General features: G+C 47.0%; 1 protein-coding gene across 9 annotated transcripts in view; it reads left to right on the top strand.

The window, feature by feature from the left end:
* Positions 1-20,283, top strand: part of LOC122930268 (NACHT, LRR and PYD domains-containing protein 12-like) — a 797,118-nt gene that overhangs the window by 707,044 nt on the left and 69,791 nt on the right. For 7 of the 9 annotated variants that reach the window (XM_044283506.1, XM_044283510.1, XM_044283511.1 and 4 more), the window contains 2 exons: positions 8,794-8,964; positions 19,024-19,194. In XM_044283506.1, the coding sequence (XP_044139441.1) occupies positions 8,794-8,964; positions 19,024-19,194 (342 nt within the window). The remainder of the gene's footprint in view (positions 1-8,793; positions 8,965-19,023; positions 19,195-20,283) is intronic. The other 2 variants (XM_044283508.1, XM_044283507.1) reach the window with 2 other exon arrangements.

Here is a 20,283-nt window from a genome sequence, read left to right as displayed (position 1 = left end):
ATCTCTTACAGGGGGCTATGATACGCACAATTAACCCCTTCAGGTGCAGCACCTGAGGGGTTAATTGTAGGGATCACAGCCCCCTGTAAGAGATCGGGTGCTGCTAGGCAGCAGGGGCCAGTCATGTACACAGTTTGTAGTATATTCTAACTAGAAGCGTCCCCATCACCATGGGAACGCCTCTGTGTTAGAATATACGGTCGGATCTGAGTTTCACGATGTAACTCATATCCGACAGTATATTCTAACATAGAGGCGTGCTGGGAGCCTTTGGCTGTGCGGGCATGCTGGGAGTTGTAGTTTTGCAACAGCTGGAGGCACACTGGTTGGGAAACACTGTCCTAAAGAGGATTCGGCTGCGGGATCGGAGTGCCACCAGTGCAGAGCTTGCTCAGGAATGGTAGCAGGCAGGTGTGAGAGCATCTGCACGGAGTGCACGCACAGTGAGGCGAAGACTTTTGGAAGATGGCCTGGTGTCAAGAAGGGCAGCAAAGAACCACTTCTCTCCAAAGAAAACATCAGGGACAGATTGATCTTCTGCAGAAAATATGGTGAATGGACTGCTGAGGACTGAGGCAAAGTCATATTCTCCGATGAAGCCTCTTTCCGATTGTTTGGGGCATCAGGGAAAAGGCTTGTCCGGAGAAGAAAAGGTGAGCGCTACCATCAGTCCTGTGTCATGCCAACAGTAAAGCATCCTGAGACCATTCATGTGTGGGGTTGCTTCTCATCCAAGGGAGTGGGCTCACTCACAATTTTGCCCAAAAACACAGCCATGAATAAAGAATGGTACCAAAACACCCTCCAACAGCAACTTCTTCCAACAATCCAACAACAGTTTGGTGAAGAACAATGCATTTTCCAGCACGATGGAGCACCGTGCCATAAGGCAAAAGTGATAACTAAGTGGCTCGGGGACCAAAACGTTGACATTTTGGGTCCATGGCCTGGAAACGCCCCAGTTGAGCTTAGGTGCCCATAGTGCCCCTATAATTTGTGACAGTATAAAATACTCCTATATAGTGCCCCCAGAAGATGCCCCATAGTGCTCCTCCCTTGTCCCCACAGTGTCCTCCATAATGTGCCAGTATAAAATGCCCCTATAGACTGCCCCACATAGATGCCCCCATAATGCTCCTCTCCCCCTTTCCCCATAGTGGCACCAAAATGGTTGCCAGTATTAAATGCCCCTATATAATACCCACATAGTGCTCTTCTCCCCCACTTCTCCATAGTGCCCGAATAATGCGTGCCAGTAAATAGGGCCCCCGGTAAATGCCCCCATAGTGCTCATTTACCCCCCACTTCTACATAGAGCCCCCCATAATGAGTACCAGTATATAGGGCCCCTAGTAGATGCATCCCCTCTTCTCCATAGTGCCCCCCCCATATTGTGCCAGTATATTGAGCCCCCAAAGTGCTTCCCCTCTTCCCCATAGCGCAACCATAGTGCTTCCCCTCTTCTCCATAGTGCCCCTCTATATTGTGCCAGTATATTGGGCCCCCATAGTGCCCCCCATATTGTGCCAGTATATAGGGCCCCAGTAAATGTGTCCCCTCTTCTCCATAGTGCCCCCCCATATTGTGCCAGTATATTGGGCCCCCGGTAGATGCGTTCCCTCTTCTCCATAGTGCCCCACATATTGTGCCAGTATATAGGGCCCCCATAGTGCCCCACATATTGTGCCAGTATATAGGGCCCCCAGTAGATGCATCCCCTCTTCTCCATAGTGCCCCCCCCCCCATATTGTGGCAGTATATAGGGCCCCCATAGTGCTTCCCCTCTTCTCCATAGTGGCCCCCATAGTGCTTCCCCTCTTCTCCATAGTGCCCCTCCATATTGTGCCAGTATATAGGGCCCCAGGAGATGTTTTCTCTCTTCTCCATAGTGCCCCCCATATTGTGCCAGTGTATTGGGCCCCCGGTAGATGCGTTCCCTCTTCTCCATAGTGCCCCACATATTGTGCCAGTATATAGGGCCCCCATAGTGCCCCACATATTGTGCCAGTATATAGGGCCCCCAGTAGATGCATCCCCTCTTCTCCATAGTGCCCCCCCCATATTGTGGCAGTATATAGGGCCCCCATAGTGCTTCCCCTCTTCTCCACAGTGGCCCCCATAGTGCTTCCCCTCTTCTCCATAGTGCCCCTCCATATTGTGCCAGTATATAAGGCCCCCACCCCCCTTCTTGCCACAGTATACTATAAATAATAAAAACAATAAACACATATACTTACCTTATGCTGCTTAGCGATGCGATGCAGGCCTCCTCCGGCCTGTGTCCCGCTCTGTACGGCTCAGGCGGCGCGATGACATCATCGCGCCGCCTGCAACAGCCTCTGATAAGCTACAGGTACTAAGCCTGTAGCCTATCAGAGTAAGAGCCAAGGGAGACGCCTCTTCCCTGCTCCTCCGCACCGTTCATCTGTATCGCTGTCCTGAGGACGGCGATACAGATGAATTTGGAGATGAGCGCTTCCACAATGGAAGCACTCCTCTCCACTCCTGCTGCCTCCAGTCCAGTCAGAAAGGGCTCCCCTCCGGCCCTGGGCTCTGCTGACAGCACCCCCCTCTTCTGTCCTGAGGGATGAGCCCCGTGCGGTCGCACCCTTCGTCCGCCTCTAGAAACGGCCCTGGTCACAGGTGCACATCCATAAGGCTAGCATGCTGGCAGCTCACCCTAACAGGCTTACGTTAGGCCCAGGCGAGGCAGTTCTGTTAGTGTTAGGTAACTATCTGTGGAAACCACCTTGACGCCGGTAGATGGGCCTGACACACGTATGATCAAATATGTGCGCAAAGAGCTTTTATTTTTCATGTATAGTCGGTATAGTACCACTGTAATCCAGAATAATCCCTAATCCTGGGTTCTATTATTAACGTAAATAAAGCAGTAAACTGGCGGTAAATCCGTTAAAGTTATGAATACGTGCCGGCCTCTCCTTAACTTCGGGGCATCCATCGCCAGTCCTAAGTGCAAGACCGCTACTGAGCCACTGAAACAGGCATAGAAAATGGAAAATGGGACGGGTCTATCGGACCATGCCCTCCCCCACCCACTGTAATACCAAACACATCCACTATACACTGTACTGCTCTGTAATACCAAACACATCCTCTATACACTGTACTGCTCTGTAATACCAAACACATCCTCTATACACTGTACTGCTCTGTAATACCAAACACATCCACTATACACTGTACTGCTGTGTAATACCAAACACATCCTCTATACACTGTACTGCTCTGTAATACCAAACACATCCACTATACACTGTACTGCTGTGTAATACCAAACACATCCACTATACACTATACTGCTCTGTAATACCAAACACATCCGCTATACACTGTACTGCTCTGTAATATCAAACACATCCACTATACACTGTACTGCTCTGCAATACCAAACACATTAACTATACACTGTACTGCTCTGTAATACCAAACACATACACTATACACTGTACTGCTCTGTAATACAAACACATCCACTATACACTGTACACTGTACTGCTCTGTAATACCAAACACATCCACTATACACTGTACTGCTCTGTAATACCAAACACATCCACTATACACTGTACTGGTCTGTAATACCATACACATCCACTATACACTATACTGCTCTGTAATACCAAACACATCCACTATACACTGTACTGCTCTGTAATACCAAACACATCCCCTATACACTGTACTGCTCTGTAATACCAAACATATCTTCTATACACTGTACTGCTCTGTAATACCAAACACATCCGCTATACACTGTACTGCTCTGTAATACCAAACACATCCACTATACACTGTACTGCTCTGTAATACCAAACACATCCACTATACACTGTACTGCTCTGTAATACCAAACACATCCTCTATACACTGTACTGTTCTGTAATACCAAACACATCCACTATTCACTGTACTGCTCTGTAATACCAAACACATCCGCTATAGTACTGTACTGCTCTGTAATACCAAACACATCTGCTATACACTGTACTGCTCTGTAATACCAAACACATCCGCTATACACTGTACTGCTCTGTAATACCAAACACATCTGCTATACACTGTACTGCTCTGTACTTGGTGAGCTGTGAGGAGGTGGCAGCGCTCTCCTGAGCTCCGGTGAGTACAGCTGGGAGGTGCCAGGAGTCGGACCCCCACAGATCTCATATTAATGACGTGTCCTGGGGACATCAATATCCAGTTCCTGGATAACCCCTTTACATTCTTCAGCAGACCCCTATATGATAACATAAAGGTTCTGATGACCCCTTTAACACATCAGTCGGATGAAAACACAATCAGTAATGTCCTTCATGTCTGAGAAGAGCAGCGCTATCAGTAATACCTGCCCCCGCTGTATAACACATAATGGGAGCAGTGACCCCCTCCCCGGATAACACACAGGTAAGTGTTCCCGGACTGACCTTATCAGAGCCTGCATTGTGCCTCCACATGGAGGAGGTGTCATATGTCCTGAGAGACATCTGGAGGGACAGGAAGGACACATCTGCTTCTATGGGGCGGATTATGGGTCTGAGCAACTCCCAGGTTATACAGAGCTGTAATATGTACATGAGCCCTTACCGCCATAGAGCGCTCATCTCTGCCTGTGCTACATTACAGCTGTATGGCGGTATTATTACTGATGACCCCGGCTGTAATTTACTCAGAATGGAGACGATTACTGCTCGTTATCAATAAGTAATAATCAATACCAGCAGAATCCAGAGAAACCCTGAATGTAGTGTAATGTCTCCTAATAATCCATCCCCCAAATAACTGACTGAGCGAGGGCCACATGTGTCCTGTAGTAATGTGAGGAGAACGGGGGCCACAGGGGCCACAATAGATGGTGGAGGAAGGAGACCGAGGGCCACAATAGATGGTGGAGGAAGGAGACTGAGGGCCACAATAGATGGTGGAGGATGGAGACTGAGGGCCACAATAGATGATAGAGGAAGGAGAATGAAGGACACAGGAACCACAATAGATGGCGGAGGAAGGAGAATGGAGGCCACATGGACCATAATAGATGGCGGAGGAAGGAGATTGGAGGCCACAGGGACTAAAATAGATGGTGGAGGAAGGAGAATATAGGACACAGGGACAACAATAGATGATGGAGGAAGGAGAATGGAGGCCACAAAGACCACAATAGATGGCGGAGGAAGGAGAATGGAGGCCACAAAGACTACAATAGATGGCGGAGGAAGGAGAATGGAGGCCACATGGACCACAATAGATGGCGGAGAAAGGAGATTGGAGGCCACAGGGACCCCAACAGATGGTGGAGGAAGTAGAATGGAGGCCACAGGGACCCTAACAGATGGTGGAGGAAGTAGAATGGAGGCCACAGGGACCCCAATAGATGGTGGAGGAAGGGGAATGGAGGCCACAGACTGAGGGCCACAATAGATGGTGGAGGAAGGAGAATGGAGGCCAGTGGGACAATGATAGATGGTGGAGCAAGAAGAATGGAGGCCACAGAGACCACAATAGATGGTGGAGGAAGGAGACTGAGGGCCTAAAATAGATGGTGAAGGAAGGAAAATGGAGGCTACAGACTGAAGGCCAGATGATAGAGGAAGGAGAAAGGAGGCCACAGGGACCACAATAGATGATGGAGCAAGGAGAATGAAGGCCACAAAGACCATAATAGATAGCGGAGGAAGGAGAATGAAGGCCACAGGGACCAGAATAGATGGTAGAAGAAGGAAAATGGAGGCCACAGGGACCTCAATAGATGGTGGAAGAAGGAGAATAGAGGACACAGGGGCTATAGACTGAGGGGCACAATAGATGGTGGAGGTAGGAGACTGAGGACCACAATAGATGGCGGAGGAAGGAGAATGGAGGACACAGGGACCACAATAGATGGCGGAGGAAGGAGAATGGAGGCCACAGGGACCACAATAGATGGCGGAGAAAGGAGGACACAGGGACCACAATAGATGGTGGAGGGAGGAGAATGGAGGCCACAAGGACCACAATAGATGGCGGAGGAAGGAGAATGGAGGACACAGGGACCACAATAGATGGCGGCCCACAATAGATGGTGGAGGAAGGAGAATGGAGGCCACAAGGACCCCAACAGATCATGGAGGAAGGAGAATGGAGGCCACAGGGACCCCAATAGATGTTGGAAGAAGGAAACTGAGGGCCACAAAAGACGATGGAGGAAGGAGAATAGAGGCCACAGAGACCCCAACAGATGGTGGAGGAAGGAGAATGGAGGCCACAGGGACCAAAATAGATCCTGGAGGAAGGAGAAAGGAGGCCACAGGGACCCCAATAGATGGTGGAGGAAGGAGAATGGAGGCCAGTGGGACCACAATAGATGGTGGAGAAAAAAGAATGGAGGCCACAGAGACCACAATAGATGGCAAAGGAAGGAGAATAGAGGCCACAGGGACCCCAATAGATGTTGGAGGAAGGAGATTTGAGGGCCTAAAATAGATGGTGAAGTAAGCAGAATGGAGGCTACAGACTGAAGGCCAGATGATAGAGGAAGGACAATCGGCCACAGGGACCACAATAGATGATTGAGCAAGGCGAATGAAGGCCACAAAGATCAAAATAGATAGCGGAGGAAGGAGAATGAAGGCTACAGGGACCACAATAGATGGTAGAAGAAGGAAAATGGAGACCACAGGGACCTCAATAGATGGTGGAAGAAAGAGAATAAAGGACACAGGAGCTATAGACTGAGGGCCACAATAGATGGTGGAGGAAGGAGAATGGAGGCCACAGGAACTAGAGACTGAGGGCCACAATAGACGGTGGAGGATGGAGAATGGAGTACACAGGGGCTAGAGACTGAGGGCCACAATAGATGGCGGAGGAAGGAGAATGTAGGCCATAGGTACCACAGACTGAGGGCCACAGATGATGGAGGAAGGAGAGCTCTCAGCAGCTGATGACGCTGACACAAGTTCCTCCAGCTTTAGGACTACAGGGAGTGCAGAATTATTAGGCAAGTTGTATTTTTGAGGATTAATTTTATTATTGAACAACAACCATGTTCTCAATGAACCCAAAAAACTCATTAATATCAAAGCTGAATATTTTTGGAAGTAGTTTTTAGTTTGTTTTTAGTTTTAGCTATTTTAGGGGGATATCTGTGTGTGCAGGTGACTATTACTGTACATAATTATTAGGCAACGTAACAAAAAACAAATATATACCCATTTCAATTATTTATTTTTACCAGTGAAACCAATATAACATCTCAACATTCACAAATATACATTTCTGACATTCAAAAACAAAACAAAAACAAATCAGTGACCAATATAGCCACCTTTCTTTGCAAGGACACTCAAAAGCCTGCCATCCATGGATTCTGTCAGTGTTTTGATCTGTTCACCATCAACATTGCGTGCAGCAGCAACCACAGCCTCCCAGACACTGTTCAGAGAGGTGTACTGTTTCCCTCCTTGTAAATCTCACATTTGATGATGGACCACAGGTTCTCAATGGGGTTCAGATCAGGTGAACAAGGAGGCCATGTCATTAGATTTTCTTCTTTTATACCCTTTCTTGCCAGCCACGTTGTGGAGTACTTGGACGCGTGTGATGGAGCATTGTCCTGCATGAAAATCATGTTTTTCTTACCTTGCAGACTTCTTCCTGTACCACTGCTTGAAGAAGGTGTCTTCCAGAAACTGGCAGTAGGACTGGGAGTTGAGCTTGACTCCATCCTCAACCCGAAAAGGCCCCACAAGCTCATCTTTGATGATACCAGCCCAAACCAGTACTCCACCTCCACCTTGCTGGCGTCTGAGTCGGACTGGAGCTCTCTGCCCTTTACCAATCCAGCCATCTGGCCCATCAAGACTCACTCTTATTTCATCAGTCCATAAAACCTTAGAAAAATCAGTCTTGAGATATTTCTTGGCCCAGTCTTGACGTTTCAGCTTGTGTGTCTTGTTCAGTGGTGGTCGTCTTTCAGCCTTTCTTACCTTGGCCATGTCTCTGAGTATTGCACACCTTGTGCTTTTGGGCACTCCAGTGATGTTGCAGCTCTGAAATATGGCCAAACTGGTGGCAAGTGGCATCTTGGCAGCTGCACGCTTGACTTTTCTCAGTCCATGGGCAGTTATTTTGCGCCTTGGTTTTTCCACACGCTTCTTGCGACCCTGTTGACTATTTTGAATGAAACGCTTGATTGTTCGATGATCGCGCTTCAGAAGCTTTGCAATTTTAAGAGTGCTGCATCCCTCTGCAAGATATCTCACTATTTTTGACTTTTCTGAGCCTGTCAAGTCCTTCTTTTGACCCATTTTTCCAAAGGAAAGGAAGTTGCCTAATAATTATGCACACCTGATATAGGGTGTTGATGTCATTAGACCACACCCCTTCTCATTACAGAGATGCACATCACCTAATATGCTTAATTGGTAGTAGGCTTTCGAGCCTATACAGCTTGGAGTAAGACAACCTGCATAAAGAGGATGATGTGGTCAAAATACTCATTTGCCTAATAATTCTGCACGTAGTGTATTGTACATTCATGTGCTGCCATCATCACGGATTTATGACATGCCATAAAGTGAGGACACTCCTCAGGGTTCTGGATTTCTAGGACATGGACATATCATACAGCTGCCGCCATTCCTGACATCCACCACACACAAGAGGCGGCTTCTAGTGATGACATTTATGGATTTTACTAACAGCCGGGGACATTTTCTCTCCACAGTCACAATCTACAGACTTTATACTAACGCTCTGTGGACGCCTCACCCACATCTCATCTTCTTATTCTTACAGATTGGGTGGTAATGATCTACCAGACACTTCCTGCATCCAGTTGGCATCTGTAATAAGGAATAACCAGTCCCTGAAGATACTGGACCTGACTTATAACCCTCTGTCTGGTCCTCACTTCGGTGACTTGATGGCGGCTCTGTCCAGTCCGGCCTGCAGGATAGAGACATTACTGTGAGTATAAGAGATGTGTACAGGACGGAGACATGTGGGGCACACGTTATACATGGAGCTTATTCTATTTTATGCTCCGCACCATTGTTATGTCTATGAGATAAACTGCTGACTGCTCCTTGATATGTGACGTCTACTAATGTCTGACTGATGCCCCAGGTCTAGTGGTGTCAGCGCCACCGCCCCCCTTACCTGCGCCCCTGATGTCGGCACAGTCTGTATAGAAGCGTCATCTGCAGCAGATTTATCATCTTCTCTCCACATCACTGAGATTTTCCCTTTTGCTTTTTCCCGACTTCTAAGAACCATAACGTTTTTACTTTTCTGTTCACGTTGCCGTCTGAGGGCTTCATGCGCTGCTGTATTTTGCGGTCCGTCTAGAGAAAAGTTCTATTCCTGTCCTCGAAATGGAGAATAGGACGTTTTATGTTTTTCGAGACCACAGGACAGACTTCAGGGTGTGGGGGGCACACGGTGTAATGTCCGCGCGTCTTGTGGCCCCGATGAGATTAATGGGTCTACATCAGATCGGCAGATCGGCTGCAGACTGAGACTACGGTCGTGTGCATGAGGCGCAAGATGGAGGATTAATGGCTCCATTTAATTTACCAGAACTTGTATGGAAAACACCGGAAAACATTCTTTTTGGGGCTACAATTCCTCCATTTTTTGTGTTTTTTTTACGGTGTTGCCGGTGTGCCAAAACTGACCTGACGACCCTATCCTGAGGATCGGCACCTCATTTATATGGTTTATTTTATATTTTACTATTTTTAAAGTAATAAAAACCTTTGATAAATCGGAATGTCCTTCCCGGCCGTATCCTGACCCCATGGCCGCTTTCTATCTCCATCTACAGGGCGGAGGCTGGTTTTTTGCCCGGCGAGCTGTAGTTTTTATTGGGGCCATTTTGGGTCACAAATAACTTTTAGATCTTTTTATTTTCTTATTATTTTCAGGGAGTGAAGTGACCAAAATCCAGCGATCGCTGTGCGGGACAATCACTTGTACATTTTAATAGTTCGGACATTTTCGGTTGCGGCGACACCAATTATGTTTATTTTTTATTCTTTATTTTAGATATAAAATTGGGAAAGGGGGAGATTAGAATTTGTATTTTTTAAAGATGTTTTAGTTTTTTTCTCTTTTAACTGTAATAGTAACTGTAATGCACTTTCTATGCAGTGGATGAGAACAGACAGAACGCGATGGCGCCTGCGGTTTATATGGCGACTATACGGAGTTCTGTATGTCTCCGTTCCTGCTCTGACCCGCGGGGTGCGGACAGACAAGGGTGTATGAGGAAACACAGGGAAATCTATGGACACGTGAGCGGTCCACGGAGGACACGGACAGATCACTGGCGTGTTAATCAGCCCGTACGGGGTCAGAACTCAGCCGCACTTCACAAATGTTTTACATGTTTTATAAGTAATCACAAAAAAAAAACTAAATAATGCAGCGACATCAGCAGGTGACAGAACAGATTTTGTCCGTTTTCAGCCGCGTTTCTTTCTGGACGTCTGTGAAATGTTTCCTCTATAGTGAAAGATGTAAAACCGCCAGATCTCCAGCACGCCGCGCTGCTGAAAAGAGACAGAAAAAACACATAATTAGAAAAACTCCAGGAATAAAACTCTTCTGTCTGATACTTTCCATAGACCTTTACTGCAAAAATCACCAAATCTCAGAAAACACCAGTAAAAGCTGTGTGTGACCGCGGCCTCTGGAGGGCGCTGCAGATTGCAGTTTGTGGCCGCCTGTGACCTCGTATGTATCGGCATGTAAAGCTGGAGGCTTCTGCAGCATTCTGCGCGCTGTCCGCCTGCGACGTGTCACAGTATAAAGCCGCACATCACAACCTACATTGTGACACGTCTATAACCACACGTGACATCATCACATATCGGGCTCCAGTAGAGAACGCTTCTCTTCATCTGTATCACTATTAGTGCCCCATCATTTCCTCTATTAGGCTGGTCCTGAAGAGGTTAAAGCTTCTGATGTGCCACACTGTGATGTGGCATGACGAGTGCAGTATGTGGCGGTACTTTATATTGTAGTAAAGGTATAATATACGGCTCAGACAGGTGACAGGGCTCTCAGTGAGATGATATCTCCTGCTACATGAGTCTGTGTGCGCCACCTAGTGGTTGTCAGGTGACCTGCGGCTGCTGAGGGTTTTCCTGACATTTCCTGATATTGATATAATGAGAAACTGGAGACCTTCACACGAGGGTGGACACATCCATCTATTAGTATTACATGAGCAGCGAGTCCTGTGACCACAGTATGGCAGTATTATCATCTACACAATATATAGGATTATATGTCATATACTGGATTTTCCCTTTATAAGACGCACCCCAGGTTTAGACAACGGAAAATAAGAAAACGTATTTTCTAGATCCTCTATGAAGGGAATGTGGTTTAGTGAAGTGGAGGCGTCGAGGTCCGGAACTTCAGGTGTAACAACCAGCGATGGTGCATGTGGTCCCCTCATTAATGTACCTCCAAATAACAGTGTCTCCTGTCACTGCTCTGTGGTGTCCGGCCACGCTGCTGCTCCTGCTGGGGTATTTTTAAGTATTTGTGTGCGACACACACAGTTCTGGTACACATACAGCTCTGCTATACACAGACAGCAAGGCCATACACACATACAGCTCTGCTATACACACATACAAATCTGCTATACACAGACAGCACTGCCATACACACATACAGCTCTGCTATACACACATACAGCTCTGCTATACACACATACAGATCTGCTATACACACATACAGATCTGCTATACACACATACAGATCTGCTATACACACATACAGATCTGCTATACACACATACAGATCTGCTATACACACATACAGATCTGCTATACACACATACAGATCTGCTATACACACATACAGATCTGCTATACACACATACAGAAATGCAAAACACATACAGCTTTAATACACCCATGCAGTTCTGTTACACACATACAGCTCTGCTACACCTATACAGTTTTGTTACACACATACAGCTCTGCTACACATACACACTTAGCATCTTTACTGAAAACTCACATCTCCCTACACCAGTGTCAGCTGTACAGTCTTCCTGCTCTGGCTCCTCCTATTGATGACATCATCAAAGGTCCTTAAGCTGTAGTCTTCATATCATTTCAGTACAGTGTAGGACCTTCCTCTCCCATGCACTGAACGGATGGTTCTCCTGCCTGACGGCTCTCTCACTGATCAGGCAGATCTGTATGTGCGCTCTGCCTGATCACTAATGGAGCAGTCAGGGTCTGGCCGTGCTGGATCTCCCTGACTGCTGATTATAAGACACTTTTAGCAAGATTTTTTTCTTACTAAAAGGGCGTCTTATAAATTGTCAAATACGGTAAGTCTGATTTTCAGTGACGTGGTCCCGGTCATAGGAGAGAACTGCTGAAAAGTATCTGCATTGTAAATGTCTTCTCTGGGACTTTGATATTGATGGCCTGTCCTCAGGAACAATATCTGACTGTGGGGGCCCCGACACCCTGCCTATCAGGTGCTTAAAGAGGCAGCGGCGCTGGGTGAGCACTTAGGCGCCAATTTATTAAGACCGGCGTTTTACACACCTTTCTTAATAAAGCCCTACAAGACAATTGAGACTATCACATCCAAAGTCACAGGCAGGGCATTGTGGGCGGATCTCTGCCGTACCCCATTGTAGTTGATGGGGGCGGCGGGCTTTCCGTCTGCAGTGCCGGATCCAGTGAATTCTCAGCTGGAACAGCCTGCCAGAATCTCTAGCGCAGTTGTGAAAGTAGCCTAATACGGCCCCACATACCTCTTCCATCCAGTGATGTCTCCTTTGATGTAGATGTTCTCTTTCTTTATCTTCTCCATTCAGACCAGACCGCCATGATGATTTCTTTCAGCCATCTCTTCTCTCTGCAGAGTTTGACAGACATCTTAGTTTCCTACTTTTCCATCATCCTCCCACCTTCTCAACATCCCATCATGCACCCCCAAAACTATACTGCATAAACTGATAAACCACCTGAAAATACTAGTTACACACAGATAGCGCCCCTTCAATAATTATTGGAACACAATGCTCTAAAAAATAACTGCACCCAGCAAATAGTGTAACCATAATGTCTCCCAAAAACAACTGTGCTAAGCTGATACTGTGCCAGGGTGCGCCAGAGCAAAAAGTGCCCCGTTGTGTGTCAGTAAAAAAAGACCAAAAAAAACATCTTAGTGCCCCCAGTAGACCCAATGTCTCCAGAATGCCCTCATGTGTTCCAATGACCCGTACTGTGTGCCACTAGAAAAAAGACTTAGTGCCCCCAGTTGAGCTTAGGTGCCCATAGTGCCCCTATAATTTGTGACAGTATAAAATACTCCTATATAGTGCCCCCAGAAGATGCCCCATAGTGCTTCTCCCCCGTCCCCATAGTGTCCTCCATAATGTGCCAGTATTAAATGCCCCTATATAATGCCCACATAGTGCTCTTCTCCCCCACTTCTCCATAGTGCCCCCAATAATGCGTGCCAGTAAATAGGGCCCCCGGTAAATGCCCCCATAGTCCTAATTTACCCCCCACTTCTCCATAGAGCCCCCCTTAATGAGTACCAGTATATAGGGCCCCCAGTAGATGTGTCCCCTCTTCTCCATAGTGCCCCCCCATATTGTGCCAGTATATAGGGCCCCAGGAGATGTTTTCTCTCTTCTCCATAGTGCCCCCCATATTGTGCCAGTATGTAGGGCCCCCAGTAGATGCGTCCCCTCTTCTCCATAGTGCCCCCACATATTGTGCCAGTATATACAGTCCCCATAGTGCCCCCCATATTTTGCCAGTATATAGGGCCCCCAGTAGATGCGTCCCCTCTTCTCCATAGTGCCCCCCCATATTGTGCCAGTATATACAGTCCCCATAGTGCCCCCCATATTGTGCCAGTATATAGGGCCCCCAGTAGATGCGTCCCCTCTTCTCCATAGTGCCCCCTCCATATTGTGCCAGTATATAGGGCCCCCACCCCCCTTCTTGCCATACTGTACTAAAATAAAAACAATAAACACATATACTTACCTTATGCTGCTTAGCGATGCGATGCTGGCCTCCTCCGGCCTGTGTCCCGCTCTGTACGGCTCAGGCGGCGCAATGACGTCATCGTGCCGCCTGCAACGGCCTCTGATAGGCTACAGGAACTAAGCCTGTAGCCTATCAGAGGAAGGGTCAAGGGAGACGCCTCTCCCCTGCTCCTCCGCACCGTTCATTTGGAGATGAGCGCTTCCACAATGGAAGCGCTCATCTCCACTCCTGCTGCCTCCAATCCAGACAGAAAGGGCCCCCCTCCGGCCCTGGGCTTTGCTGACAGCGCCCCCCTCTTCTGCCCTGAGGGATGAGCCCCGTGCGGTCGCACCCTTCATCCGCCTCTAGAAACGGCCCTGGTCACAGGTGCACATCCATAAAGCTAGCATGCTGGCAGCTCACCCCAACAGGCTTAGGTTAGGCCCAGGCGAGGCAGTTCTGTTAGTGTTAGGTAACTATCTGTGGAAACCACCTTGACGCCGGTAGATGGGCCTGACACACGTATGATCAAATATGTGCGCAAAGAGCTTTTATTTTTCATGTATAGTCGGTATAGTACCACTGTAATCCAGAATAATCCCTAATCCTGGGTTCTATTATTAAAGTAAATAAAGCCGTAAACTGACGGTAAATCCGTCTAAGTTATGAATACGCGCCAGCCTCTCCTTAACTTCGGGGCATCCATCACCAGTCCTAAGTGCAAGACCGCTACTGAGCCACTGAAACAGGCATAGAAAATGGTAAATGGGACCGGTATGCCGGCCCATCCCCTCCCCCACGCACTGTAATACCAAACACATCCCCTATACACTGTACTGCTCTGTAATACCAAACACATCCACTATACACTGTACTGCTCTGTAATACCAAACACATCCACTATACACTGTACTGCTCTGTAATATCAAACACATCCACTATACACTGTACTGCTCTGTAATACCAAACACATCCGCTATACACTGTACTGCTCTGTAATACTAAACACATCCACTATACACTGTACTGCTCTGTAATACCAAACACATCCGCTATACACTTTACTGCTCTGTAATACCAAACACATCCACTATACACTGTACTGCTCTGTAATACCAAACCACTATACACTGTACTGCTCTGTAATACCAAACACATCCACTATACACTGTACTGCTCTGTAATACCAAACATATCTACTATACACTGTACTGCTCTGTAATACCAAACACATCCACTATACACTGTACTGCTCTGTAATACCAAACACATTAGCGATACACTGTACTGCTCTGTAATACCAAACACATCCACTATACACTGTACTGCTCTGTAATACCAAACACATCCTCTATACACTGTACTGCTCTGTAATACCAAACACATCCGCTATATACTGTACTGCTCTGTAATACCAAACACATCCACTATACACTGTACTGCTATGTAATACCAAACACATTTGTTATACACTGTACTGCTCTGTAATACCAAACACATCCTCTATACACTGTACTGCTCTGTAATACCAAACACATCCTCTATACACTGTACTGCTCTGTAATACCAAACACATCCTCTATACACTGGACTGCTCTGTAATACCAAACACATCCGCTATATACTGTACTGCTCTGTAATACCAAACACATCCACTATACACTGTACTGCTCTGTAATACCAAACACATTTGTTATACACTGTACTGCTCTGTAATTCTAAACACATCCGCTATACACTGTACTGCTCTGTAATACCAAACACATTCACTATATACTGTACTGCTCTGTAATACCAAACACATCCTCTATATACTGTACTGCTCTGTAATACCAAGCATATCTTCTATACACTGTACTGCTCTGTAATACCAAACACATTAGCTATACACTGTACTGCTCTGTAATACTAAACACATCCTCTATACACTGTACTGCTCTGTAATACCAAATACATCCTCTATACACTGTACTGCTCTGTAATACTAAACACATCCACTATTCACTGTACTGCTCTGTAATACTAAACACATCCACTATTCACTGCACTGCTCTGTAATACCAAACACATCCTCTATACACTGTACTGCTCTGTAATACCAAATACATCCTCTATACACTGTACTGCTCTGTAATACCAAACACATCCGTTATACACTGTACTGCTCTGTAATAACAAACACATCTGCTGTACACTGTACTGCTCTGTAATACCAAACACATCTGCTGTACACTGTACTGCTCTGTAATACCAAACACATCCACTATACACTGTACTGCTCTGTAATACCAAACACATCCGTTATACACTGTACTGCTCTGTAATACCAAACACATCCACTATACACTGTACTGCTCTGTAATACCAAACACATCCGTTATACACTGTACTGCTCTGTAATAACAAACACATCGGCTGTACACTATACTGCTCTGTAATACCAAACACATCCACTATACACTGTACTGCTCTGTAATACTGTCACGGACGGTGTACAGGAAACAAGACAATGCAACATGCATATATGACTCACTGGATCCAAAGCTAAGGAACCAAAAGGGAGACCCCTGCAGAAGACCTGGCACTTTCCCTGGCTGCTCAGCCTATGCAAAGATCCGAAAGGTGGATGGTTGTATATCCACGTACCTCGACTATATAACACCTGAACACCCTACAATAGTGAGGGGACACGACCACCGGCTCCCTACACCAGACACGGAGGGAGTCAGGGTCACCTGGGATCCAGCAAACAGAAAATAACAGATAAATGAACAGCACTTAACTTAGTAGCAGGCTGGGAAACAGGATAGCATGCACACACACTCCAGGAAGAAGTATAAGCCGCCCCATAATGCATTATGGGGCGGAATTTAAAGGGATGCAATTAGTCCAACTGCAAGACAGCTGAGAGAGGCTAACGAGATGAGGAACTGAACATCACAACACAGAAACTCAAGGGGGAGGTTCTGAAAGGCTTCTGTCAGAGCTTCTCAGCTGTCTGGTTGTGACAAATACCAAACACATCCACTATACACTGTACTGCTCTGTAATACCAAACACATCCACTATACACTGTACTGCTCTGTAATACCAAACACATCCACTATACACTGTACTGGTCTGTAATATCAAACACATCCGCTATACACTGTTCTGCTCTGTAATACCAAACACATCCGCTATACACTGTACTGCTCTGTAATAACAAACACATCCGCTATACACTGTACTGCTCTGTAATACCAAACACATCCACTATACACTGTACTGCTCTGTAATAACAAACACATCCGCTATACACTGTACTGCTCTGTACTTGGTGAGCTGTGAGGAGGTGGCAGCGCTCTCCTGATCTCCGGTGGGTACAGCTGGGAGGTGCCAGGAGTCGGACCCCCACAGATCTCATAATAATGACGTGTCCTGGGGATAGGACATCAATATCCAGTTCCTGGATAACCCCTTTAAGTTCTTCAGCAGACCCCTATATGATAACATAAAGGTTCTGATGATCCCTTTAACACATCAGTTGGATGAAAACACAATCAGTAATGTCCATCATGTCTGAGAAGAGCAGCGCTATCAGTAATACCTGCCCCCGCTGTATAACACATAATGGGAGCAGTGACCCCCTCCCCGGATAACACACAGGTAAGTGTTCCCGGACTGACCTCATCAGAACCTGCATTGTGCCTCCACATGGAGGAGGTGTCATACGTCCTGAGAGACATCTGGAGGGACAGGAAGGACACATCTGTTTCTATGGGGCGGATTATGGGTCTGAGCAACTCCCAGGTTATACAGAGCTCTAATATGTACATGAGCCCTTACCGCCATAGAGCGCTCATCTCTGCCTGTGCTACACTACAGCTGTATGGCGGTATTATTACTGATGACCCCGGCTGTAATTTACTCAGAATGGAGATGATTACTGCTCGTTATCAATAAGTAATAATCAATACCAGCAGAATCCAGAGAAACCCTGAATGTAGTGTAATGTCTACTAATAATCCATCCCCCAAATAACTGACTGAGCGAGGGCCACATGTGTCCTGTAGTAATGTGAGGAGGAGAACGGGGGCCACAGGGGCCACAATAGATGGTGGAGGAAGGAGAATGGAGGCCACAATAGATGGAGGAAGGAGACTGAGGGCCACAATAGATGGTGGAGGAAGGCGACTGAGGGCCACAATAGATGGTGGAGGAAGGAGACTGAGGGCCACAATAGAGGGGGGAGGAAGGAGACTGAGGGCCACAATAGATGGTGGAGGATGGAGACTGAGGGCCACAATAGATGGTGGAGGATGGAGACCGAGGGCCACAATAGATGGTGGAGGAAGGCGACTGAGGGCCACAATAGATGGTGGAGGAAGGAGACTGAGGGCCACAATAGAGGGGGGAGGAAGGAGACTGAGGGCCACAATAGATGGTGGAGGAAGGAGACTGAGGGCCACAATAGAGGGGGGAGGAAGGAGACTGAGGGCCACAATAGATGGTGGAGGATGGAGACTGAGGGCCACAATAGATGGTGGAGGAAGGAGAATGGAGGCCACAGGGGCCACAATAGATGGTGGAGGAAGGAGAATGGAGTACACAGGGGCTATAGACTGAGGGCCACAATAGATGGTGGAGGAAGGAGAATGGAGGCCATAGGTACCACAGACTGAGGGCCACAGATGATGGAGGAAGGAGAGCTCTCAGCAGCTGATGACACAAGTTCCTCCAGCTTTATGACTATTGCACATTCATGTGCTGCCATCATCACTGATTTATGCCATAAAGTGAGGACACTCCTCAGGGTTCTGGATTTCTAGGACATGGACATATCATACAGCTGCCGCCATTCCTGACATCCACCACACACAAGAGGCGGCTTCTAGTGATGACATTTATGGATTTTACTAACAGCCGGGGACATTTTCTCTCCACAGTCACAATCTACAGACTTTATACTGACGCTCTGTGGACGCCTCACCCACATCTCATCTTCTTATTCTTACAGATTGGCTGATAATCGTCTACCAGACACTTCCTGCATCCAGTTGGCATCTGTAATAAGGAATAACCGGTCCCTGAAGACACTGGACCTGTCTGGTAACCGTCTGTCTGGTCCTCACTTCGGTGACTTGATGGCGGCTCTGTCCAGTCCGGCCTGCAGGATAGAGACATTACAGTGAGTATAAGAGACGTGTACAGGACGGAGACACGTGGGGCACACGTTATACATGGAGCTTATTCTATTCATGCTCCGCACCATTGTTATGTCTATGAGATAAACTGCTGACCGCTCCTTGATATGTGACGTCTACTAATGTCTGACTGATGCCCCAGGTCTAGTGGTGTCAGCGGCCACCGCCCCCCTTACCTGCGCCCCTGATGTCGGCACAGTCTGTATAGAAGCGTCATCTGCAGCAGATTTATCATCTTCTCTCCACATCACTGAGATTTTCCCTTTTTCCCGACTTCTAAGAACCATAACGTTCTTACTTTTCCGTTCACGTTGCCGTCTGAGGGCTTCATGCGCTGCTGTATTTTGCGGTCCGTCTAGAGAAAAGTTCTATTCCTGTCCTCGAAATGGAGAAGAATAGGACGTTTTATGTTTTTCGAGACCACAGGACAGACTTCAGGGTGTGGGGGGCACACAGTGTAATGTCCGCACGTCTTGTGGCCCCGATGAGATTACTGGGTCTACATCAGATCCGCAGATCGGCTGCAGACGGAGACTACGGTCGTGTGCATGAGGCGCAAGATGGAGGTTTAATGGCTCCATTTAATTTACCAGAACTTGTACTGAAAACACCGGAAAACATTCTTTTTGGGGCTACAATTCCTCCATTTTTTTTGTTGTTTTTTTTACGGTGTTGCCGGTGTGCCAAAACTGACCTGACGACCCTGTCCTGAGGATCGGTACAATTACAGCAATACCACATTTATATGGTTTCTTTTATATTTTACTATCTTTACAGTAATAAAAACCTTTGATAAATCTGAATGTCCTTCCCGGCCGTATCCTGACCCCATGACCGCTTTCTATCTCCATCTACAGGGCGGAGGCTGGTTTTTGCCGGGCGAGCTGTAGTTTTTATTGCTGCCATTTTGGGTCACAAATAACTTTTTGATCTTTTTATTTTCTTATTATTTTCAGGGGGTGAAGTGACCAAAAACCAGCGATCGCTGTGCGGGACAATCACTTGTACATTTTACTAGTTCGGACATTTTCGGATGCGGCGACACCAATTATGTTTATTTTTTATTCTTTATT

Source organism: Bufo gargarizans, chromosome 3, assembly GCF_014858855.1.
Source record: "Bufo gargarizans isolate SCDJY-AF-19 chromosome 3, ASM1485885v1, whole genome shotgun sequence".
Lineage (NCBI taxonomy): Eukaryota > Metazoa > Chordata > Amphibia > Anura > Bufonidae > Bufo > Bufo gargarizans.
Note: the sequence above shows the minus strand (reverse complement) of the source record. Positions and strands in the feature narration are given on the sequence as shown.